At 48.0% G+C, this 10,036-nt stretch overlaps 1 protein-coding gene across 1 annotated transcript in view; it reads right to left on the reverse strand.

Annotated features, from left to right (window-relative positions):
* Positions 1-9,598, reverse strand: part of LOC123624063 (carcinoembryonic antigen-related cell adhesion molecule 6-like) — an 83,851-nt gene extending 74,253 nt beyond the window's left edge. Inside the window, exon 1 of the mRNA XM_045531613.1 lies at positions 9,459-9,598. Within this exon, the coding sequence (XP_045387569.1) occupies positions 9,459-9,522 (64 nt within the window). The 5' untranslated portion in view covers positions 9,523-9,598. The remainder of the gene's footprint in view (positions 1-9,458) is intronic.
* Between the last annotated feature and the right edge of the window lie 438 nt (positions 9,599-10,036).

Consider the following 10,036-nt stretch of genomic DNA (forward strand, 5'->3'; position numbering starts at 1 on the left):
ATAAGAACAAGGCAGTGCGTTGGCTCTCACCTGTAATCCTAGCACTGTGGGAGGCTAAGGTGGGAAGATTGCTTGTGCTTAGGAGTTTGATACCAGCCTAAATGAGAGTGAGACCCTATCTCTACTAAAAACAGAAAAATTAGGGGGGGATTGTGGCTTGTGCCTGTAGTCCCAGCTACTTGGGATGCTGAGGCAGGAGGATCACTTGAGCCCAGGAATTTGAGTTTGCAGTGAGCTACAATGACACCACTGTACTCTACCCAGGGTGACAGAGTGAAACTCTGTCTCCCCTGCCAAAAAAGTGCAAACTAAACTCAAAGATAGCAGATGAAGGAAATAATAAAAATTAGAGTGAAGAAGAGAAAAACAATACAGAAAATCAATGAAACCAAAACTTGGTTCTTAAAAAAAGATTGAATGTTTATCAAGATTAACTAAGGAAAGAAATAGAGAAGATTCAAATCACAAAATTCAGAAATGATAGCAGAGACATTACTACGAATTCTACAGAAATAATAAAGATTATTAGAGTACTAGAAATAATTTTTGCCATCAAATGGGATAACTGCATGAAATGGAGAAACTCCTAGAAACACAAATCCTACCATGATGGAATCATGAAGAAATAGATAATCTGAATAGACCTATAACTAGTAAGGAGATTAAATCAATGAGAACATTTGACAAAATTCAACATTGTTTCCTAGTGAAAACACTCAAAGTATAAACAGAAGGAAACTAGTTCACCATAATAAAGGCAATATACGCAAAGCCCAAAGCTAACATCATATACTCAATGGTGAAAAACTGACAGCTTTTCCTTTATGATTAGGAAAAAGACAAGGATACCTGCTTTTGCCACTTCTTTCCAACATAGTATTGGAATCCTTAGTCAGAGACTTAGGCAAGAAAAAACAAGGACATCCAAATTGGAAAGACGTAAAATTATCTCTCTTTGCAGATGTCAGAAACATATATGTAGAAAAGTTGAACAATTTTTTCAAAAACTGTTAGAACTAATAAACGCAATCAGTGAAGTTACAGGATACAAAATCAACATCCCAAAAGGAGTTGTATTTCTATATATTAACAATAAGCAATCTGAAATGAAATTAAGAAAATAATTCAATTGATGTGTAAAAAAGAATAAAGTGCTTAGGAATAAGAAAGTGAAGGAATTGTACCCTGAAAACTAGGAAACATTGCCAAAAACAATTAAAGAAGATGTAAATGGATAGAAAGATATTTTATTTTCATAGGTTGGAAGACTTATTCACATGACAATACCACCCAAAGTGATCTACACATTCAATGCAATCCCTATCAGAATCCCAGGGACATTGTTGCAGAAATAGAAAAATGTATACTAAAATTGATATGGAATCTCAGGGATGCTAAATAGTCAAAACAATATTGAAATGTGAGAATATAGCTGGAGGATTCACACCCTGATTTAAAAATTTACTACAAAGCCAAATCAATACAGTTTGGTACAGACATAGAAACCAATGGAAAAGAATAGAAAGTCCAGAAATAGATGCTGGTATATATGGCTAAATGATTTTTGACAAGGGTACCAAGACTATTCAATGGTGAAAGGATAGTCTTTTCAAGAAATGATTTTGAGAAAACTGAATATACACACAAAAGAATGAGTTGAACCTTTACGTAACATCATATGCAAAAATAAACTCAAGAAGGATCAAAGACTTAAATGTAAGAAGTAAAAGTATACAACTCTTAGAAGAAAACATCCTGTAAAAGCTTCATGAGATTGGATTTGGCAATGATTCCTTGGCTATAACACCAAAAGCATATGCAACAAAAGAAAAAGTAGATAAATTGGACTTCATGAAGACTAGAAATGTTTGTATGTGAAAGGACACTAGCAACAAAGTGAATAGGCCACCCATGGAAAGGGAAAAATATTTGCAAATCATATATCTGATAAGGGATTAATTTCCAGAATATATAAAGAACTATTAGAACTCAACAGCAACAAAACTCCAATTAAAAGTGGGCAATGGAGTAAAATAGACATTTCTTCAAGGAAGACATACAAATGGCCAATAAAAACATGAAAAGATGCTCAACACCACTAATACTTAGGAGATGCAAATCAAAACCACAATGGTATATGACTTCACATACATTAGGCTGGCTTTGATAAGAAAGGAAAATTCAAAGAAGTGTTTTTGAGGAGGTGGGAAAATTGGAACTCTTATGCATTGCTGGTGGGAATGTAAAATGGTCCTGTGGAAAACAGTATCACAATTCCTCAAAAAATTAAACAAAGAATTACCATGTGATCCAGCAATTCCAGTTCTGGCCAAAAGTAAGAATTCAAACAGATATTTGTACACCCATATTCACAGCACCATTATTCACAATAGACATATTGTGCAAACAACTCAAAAGCCCATCGAAAGATAAGTGGATAGGCAAAATGAGGTACATCCATATGATGGAATGTTATGCAGTCTAAACAGGGAATACCATTCTGATAGACGCTGCAACAGAGTTGCACCTTGAAGACAAGTTATGCTAAGCAAAATAAGACTGACTCAAAAGGACAAATGTTGTATGATTCCATTTATATGAGGTACTTGGAATAGTTGACTACATATAGAAAGAAAGTATTAATAGAATGGTGGACCAGGGACTCTGGGGACAAGGAATAGAGAATTAGAATTAGCTTTATTCAGCACAGAGTTTAATATGGTAAGATGAAAAAGTTCTGTTATGTATATTTCACCACTATATATGCTATATAGTGGCTGGTACCTTCACGGTCTTTGTAAACACCCGTCCACCCTGGATGAAGTCACAGCACAGCTGGTCACCAGGCGAGTAGGGAGCAGAGCTCCAAGATGCTCATGTTTCCACCAAGGGAGTTTAATCTTCTCATTTGGGCAAAAATAATGTGAGCCTAAGTTAAAACCTCCTGTGTTCCTTGGAGCTCATGGTGTAGGTAAAAGAAAAGAAAACTGTGACAGAAAGGGACTTGGTGACAGAGAGAAGCCACTTGATCTTGAGGCCTCTTCCTCCTCTCCCCTCTGTGAAGCCCGTCCCACTAGATGGGTCTCTCTGGGGCTGGGGGAACCCCCTCTCCACACTCCAGGCTGAACCCAAGGTCATGTGTGTGAAATCAGAGAAGCCAGGGGAGGAGAAAATCGGCAAAGATGGAGTGGGAGGGTTTGGGGGGGGCGGGGCACGGAGAACCTGGGACATGTTTGTGTCCAGAACTCAGGCTGGGAAAGAAAACTTCTTTATGGCCCTTGTGTGACTACCAGAAATAAATAGTCCATGCCAAAACTGAATGCCACTTCTCCAGGGATTCACTTACCAGAAACTGGGAGAAACTTGACTGTGATAGTCTTGACTGTGGTCCTGTTGCGGCCAGTGGCAGAGTTGTAGGCGATACAGGCATAGAATCCGCTATTATCCACAGTGGCATTGGGGATGAAGAGCTCTTGTGTGGATTGCTGGAGACTCGCATTGATAAGCCAGGAATACTGTGCAGGTGGGTTAGAGGCCGCGTGGCAGGAGAGGTTGAGGTTTGCACCTAGACGGTAATAGGAGTCTGGGGGGGAAATGGTAGGGACGTCGGGGCCATCTGGACAAAGAGAATGAAGCCACATGTGATGTCATCAGAGGAAAGGGGAAGCTCCTGGTCTGTAGAAGGGCCACTGTGTCCCTTTGAATCCTGTCACAATCTTGTTTAAAAAGTTACAACCTGGCCAGGTGTGGCGGCTCACACCTGTAATCCCAGTGCTTTTGGAGGCTAAGGTGGGAGGCCAGGAGTTTGAGACCAGTCTGGGCAAGATAGTGACACCGGTCTCTACAACAAATTAAGAAAACTAACTGGGCTTGGTTGTGAGTACCTGTAGTTCTAGCTGCTCAGGAGGCAGCAGGATTGCTAGAGCCCAGGAGTTTGAGGTTACAGTGATCTATGATCCCACCAGTGTAGTTCAGCCTGGGCAAGAAAGTGAGACCCTGTATCTTAAAAAAACAAACAAACAAAAAAAAAACTCCCAACCATAACCTGTGTCTGAGACATTGAGACATTGACCTGTTTCTGTCATCACAGGCTGTTGACCATGAGCATCTCAAGACAGGAGCAGCCCCTCCCTCCTATTCTTGCTCAAGGCTGGGCTGGCCTGGGTTTGCCTGGGGCAGGAAGTCTTGGCCAGACTGGGTGTCCAGGGGTGAGGGTCTGTGTACTTGGACCCGAGAGGGACTGAATGGCCTGGTCTCTGGCTGTGTGGATTTGGGCTGCAGCCTGGGCCGTGGAGGAACAGAAGATACTCACAGAGCACATCCAGGGTGACCGGGTCACTGCGGCTGGCACTCACTGGGCTCCAGTTTTCACACTGATAGGGTCCTGTGTCATTCCTTGTGATATTGAGTAAAATAATGGTCCTGTTGTTCAGGGACATCAGTAGCCTGTCACTGTCTTGGAGCCTCTGACCATTTTTCCACCACAGGTAAGTTGTGTTCAGATGCTCTGGTTCACAGGTTAAGGCTACGGAGTCCTTGTCCTCCATGGGGCTGGAGTTGTTGCTTGTGATGGAGGGTTTGGGTAACTCCGCTGTGCAGATAATAGAAAGAAGTTTGCCCTGTGTGGTACCTTTGATTCCTCTAAAGGCATCCTTCAATCAGGGTTGGCATCTCTCACCTGTCAGCCAACCTGAGTGATTAAAAGACCAAGGCAGGAGTGTGTGTCACAAGACACATGCATGATGATCTGAGGGCTCAGAGAACGTGAGGCCACCTGCTCTGTGTGTGGGAGATGCACAGACTTTCTCAACTGAGCAGCAGCATTGGGTGGTGGACGGACACAGCACCTGGAGACAGAGTGCCCCTGCACCCCCACCCTGACGCCTCTCCTGGTCCTTCCCTGACTGCCTGACTGACCCTGTGGTCCCCACCTGGAATGTGTAGGCGTTAGGTCCCTCCTACCTTCATAATCCTACTTTGCCCCCCTAGGTGTGTTTCTCTGAGGCTGTCCTCAGATATCGCAGAGATGGGTACTGATGGGACTTCCCATTGTCCTTAGACCCTGAAGCTACTGGGCAGCCTGGCCTGGGCCTGGGTGTTTGAGCATAAATAACGCAGGGAGAGCAGGAGCCAGCCTGGAGATCAGCTCAGCAGTCAGGCTGTGGGGCCACAGGTAGGGGCAGTTTTTCCAAGTTGCTTGATGGTGACTGACATGAGCCAGTGTCTCCTAAAAGGTAGAACGGAGTCCAAGGAATGATCTAGAAAAGAGTGAAGGGACAGGTAGGAGCTGGTGAGTTTGGAGCAAAGCCATGTTCCCTGCCCTTGGTCCTTAATGTCCCTTCTCCCCATGCAGAGGGCAGGTGAGGACTGTGTGTGGATCATTCCAGAAATACACATGGACGTTTGCAAATGCAGAGCTGACTGGTGCAAAGTGGGGAGCACGAACGTGCTGGAATCTGGCCTCATGGACCTCGTGTGTTGGGCAGATGGGATAGGAATATGAGAAGTTAAGTTTCTTGCGTGTCTGAAACGTATTATTAATACTCAGGATCTAAGACCAATTGCTGGGAGGAATATTTCTCTAGAGAGCAGGATAAGGTCTTGGACCAAGCTCTGCAGTCCAGCAGGTCACATTACGCTCAAAGGAAGATGCTGAAGTTGGTTTGGAATCGGTGACTCCCTGGGTCGAGAGAGATACGTGATTGCTGTTGGGAGGACAGAACTGGTCAGAGGGAAGTCTGAGATGTCTCAATAATAAGAAAAGAAAGATACTAAAGCAGGAGAAGTGATATGTGTGATGTTAGTCAATTTACAAAGAGCTCCAGGTCCCTGATTCCTGTGGAGAGTTATTCAAAATGGGGACAAGCCCGACAAGGCATGTGAACACTTTCTTCCTTTCTGTTGACCGCAGGAAACACAAGTAGGGTTTGATCAAATTTGTGCAAACTGGGCAGAGTCTACGTGAGGCACCCTGGCTCGTGCATCTCACCATCTGAGGGATGCCACCTGCTCATATTGGTGTCATCATGTGGGATGCAGGTGCTTGTGGAGCAGGCTATCATCCCTCAGAGAGCACTGGTCTGGCCAGCTCCACCTGGGAAGGTCCCAGGAACCATGGAGGATGTGAGCCCCACGCCAGGACGAGGCTGCGATCAGTAGTCAGTCGGTGAAATGAGCCTGTGGCTTTGGGAGTTGCAGACCTGTCCTTCTCCTCTGACCCCTGGTCAGGCAGTGTTGAGAGTAGATGGAGGGATCACCCATCTATGTCCCATGCTCTGTCCCACTTTTTGGCCACATAGAAGGAAAAAGCCCTGGTTGGGACACAGTAGAAGGTTGTTCTCCTGGTGACCTGGGGACATTGGCTTGTGATGGAGCCTCGCAAGTGTGGCTACTCTGACTGATTTCTCTGCCTTTACTATTGCCTGGGAGGTGGGTCTGTCCACAGGGTTAGTGGGAAGGGACCAGGACAGGCATCTGTTGTTAGTTGGAGTGTCAGGGGAAAGCTGGAGGGTGGAGGAAGCTGTGCAGGGCAGGCATAGTCCCAGCTGGAATGAAGGGGGAGGAAGATGAGGGACACAGAGAAGCAGAAAGAGGCAGACATGCCATGGCAGTGAGCAGGGGGGTTCCAGGGACTTCAGAGACCCCAGGACCAGAATTAGAGAGTCCTGAAACCACCCACAGCTGGGAAGCCCCAGAGTCACACGGGATGAGGTTCCTGGTGGCTTTAGGGACAGGAGTCAGAGGGGTGGGTCATAGGTTTCAGCCCCTGAGGGAGAGGGAACAGCCGTGGTCAGAACTTCCTAGGATTCTGCATCCAGGATCCAGTCTCTGAAGAGGTTATGGATCATTCATTCATTCAATCTTTCCTTCCCTCCATCAGAGAACTGAGAGTGTTGCACCTTGGGCCCTGTGCTGGTGCAGCGTGTGAGTGGGAAGAAAGAAAGCTACGTCCTCTCCTGTACCCTCCGTGGGAGTGACACGGACACACCAGGAAGCACCTGGTTTAGAGTCCAGTGGGGGGTGTGGCTGACGGGGAGGCCGGGCATTCCTGACACTGACTCTGCTTGTTGAGACAGGTGATTTAGTTCTAGAGTGAAACTGACTAATTCTCCATTTGCTCTTCACTCCCTAGACCAGAATCTCCTCCTCTGAGCTGCAGATGCAGCTGAACCCACCACTGGCATTGGGGTCCCCCGATGCCTAATAAGGCCCCTGGAGTTGAGGGAGGTTGAGGCTGTGGGTGCAGACAGGCCTCCTGTGACTCTGATCTTCAGTCATGTTTTGTGTGACACTAATTCAATGACTCTGTTGCCCTGTGCCTCACTTTCCCCTCAATAAAATAGGATACATGGTAAATGGTCTCTGGCTTATCTTATCTGTGAATTAACATTAAAATATTCACAATTACATGACCTAAAGCTTCGTACAGAGGAGCTGCCCAAATAAACATCATCGATTGTTGCTGGATCCATGAGAACCTCTCGGACTGATCCCTGGTGGACAGGCAGCTTCCAGGAGTGTCCTCTGTCCTCTGTCCCTCCCCATGGGGACACTGACTTCCCTGAAGTCTCTTAAGTCCCCCAGAACAGTGAGCTCATGGCCTGAGGAAACTGTCCGTCTGTGCCATTCACACTGAGTCTTCGTTGACTTACCAGGCACTGTGATTGCCCAGATGAGGCTGTGGGGTCAGCCCTGGCTGGTGACCAGCTCCTGGAACCACAGTCCTCAGACATCTGGAAGATCATGGCTTCCAGTCAGACCTGCTCAGGGGGCCAACCCCGACCTTGATCACGGGCTCCCCAGGGTCAGCTGGACTCAGGAGCCCTCTGCCTGAGCTTCTCTGTGAGAATCCCAGGAGGCTCCTCAAGCCAGGTCCTGACCGGATCCTACAGGGTTTTTCTATGGGCCATGTTTATGCGGAGGGCACAGGGGCTGGTCTGAGACTGATCTTCCCCTGCTGAGGTACCTGGCACACTGGTTCTTCCTCCACAGGGAATGTCTGCAGGGTCTGGATGCAGGAAAGGATTCTGATCTTCTGACATTTGTCCCACACTGTGTGTCCTGTACTAAGAGCCCAAACCCCAGCATGGGACATAATGCAGAGGGAGGTAGGGACTGTCCAGGCCTGACCACCTCACGTGTGTGAAGTAGAACTAACTCCCCCAACACCCAAAGGTCACAGAGGGGTCACTCACGGTACACGCGGAACTGTCCAGTTACTGCTTTACTTAGAGGATTTTTCCTTATAAGGTCCAGGGTGTAGTATCCTGTGTCCTTCTGGGTGACGTTGTGGAGCAGCAGGGATCCATTGGGGTATATTGTCTCTCGATCAGTGTGTTCAAGCCCCATGAAAATAGTTCCAGTGTCTATGATATATGTTAGTATTCTACGGTTGCTGTCCGTCTGGTCCCCTCTGTACCACTTGTAGCCTATAGCATCCTGTGGCAGATTGTGGACGACTAGAAGAACGTCCTTCCCCTCCACAGCATTGGGCGGCACGGATTCCACAGTGAGTTGGGCAGTGGCGGGCGGGTTCCAGAAGGTTACAAGTGAGACTAGGAGGGAGAAGAGAGAATCAATCCATATTGGGACCTTGGAATTGGGATGGAAAGATGGGCCCTGGGTCCTGAGGAGTCTCTTCACCCTCAGCCTTGGGGCATGTGTGTGACTGTATGAGTGTGTGAGTGTGTCCTCTGTGTCAAGGTCAGCAGTGTGACCACCATCACTCCAGCACCTCTGGACTGGCCATGCCCCTGCTGGGAATCCTCTTCCCAGGTGTCTGCATGGGTCACCCCCCACTGCCCTCAGATCCCTGCTCACACTCAGGGCCGTCCTTGGGAGGGACCTTCCCTGGCCACCTCCTCTAGGGACCCTGGGTCTTCCCTTCCCGACCTTTCCCTGCCTGATCCCTCCGTGGCTCTTGTCCACAGCTGGCCTCACATTTGAGATCTCTCTGCTTGTCTGTCTTCCTCCCACTGGGACGTGAGCTCCGTGAGGGCAGGGACGTGTCTGACCTTTGTTGTGCCCCAGAGCCTGGGACAGGCTGCGACACCTGTGGGTGAGTGAATGAGCGTTCCCAGGGCCCTCCATGTCCTGGTGGTTATTTCACAATGAACATAAGATAATATCTGACACTAGTGGGTAAGGGCCATGTTCAGTGCCCCTGGTTATGTTTACCTGAAGCGTCACCCTGACATAGTTATTACCATTTTCAAAATGCAGTGAGCATTGATGATTAACCTGGAGAACACAGAGCGATTGAGACTGTCCTGCCTCTTTCCAATTCCAGTTCAATGTGACCTTCAGGTAGTGACCTCCTTTCCCGCTTTGTTGTCCACTTACCTCTTCAGGCTCCAATAGAAGACCTGTCCCTCCCAGAGCCCCGTCCTCCCCAGGAGACCCAGGCCAGTGTCTGTGCTCCCTCCTCCCACCCACCCCCAGGGCATTGTCCATCTCACCTATGAGCAGGAGCCCCTGCCAGGGGACGCGACCTCTGCGGGGAGGGGCTGAGGGGGGCTCCATGGTCTCTGCTGCCTGCTCCGTCCTCTGTGCAGAAGAGCTTGGGCTCCAGGAACGCTCCGGAGCAGGACTGGTCTGACCTGTCAGCTCTGCTGTCCTTCCTCCCTCTGTGCTGAGCCTCCCCCTGGGGCAGGAGCACTTTCCAGGGTCAGGGGATTGGGGCGGGGTCTGTGCTTAGGATACCTCCCTGTCCCCTCCCCTCTCAATCCTACCTCCTTGTCCCTCCTTCCCCTTTCCCTCTGTCCACATTTCAGGCCTCCGAAACCTCCTGAGGCCTTTGCCTTTTTCAGCAAGGATTTGCTCACCCCAACCTACACACACACACACACACACACACACACACACACAGGTACAACCAAAACAGACTCAGACATACACAGAGACACAGAGGTTGTGCATCGGGCAAGCTGAGTGATGACTAGTGACAGGGACCCTCCCTCTCTCATTGGGTCTAGCTTGGCCACAGCTTCCAGGACCCAGGTGTCCCAGGGGGAACTGTCCTTCCTGGAGGTGTGAG

The sequence above is a fragment of the Lemur catta genome, chromosome 19 (assembly GCF_020740605.2).
Source record: "Lemur catta isolate mLemCat1 chromosome 19, mLemCat1.pri, whole genome shotgun sequence".
NCBI lineage: Eukaryota > Metazoa > Chordata > Mammalia > Primates > Lemuridae > Lemur > Lemur catta.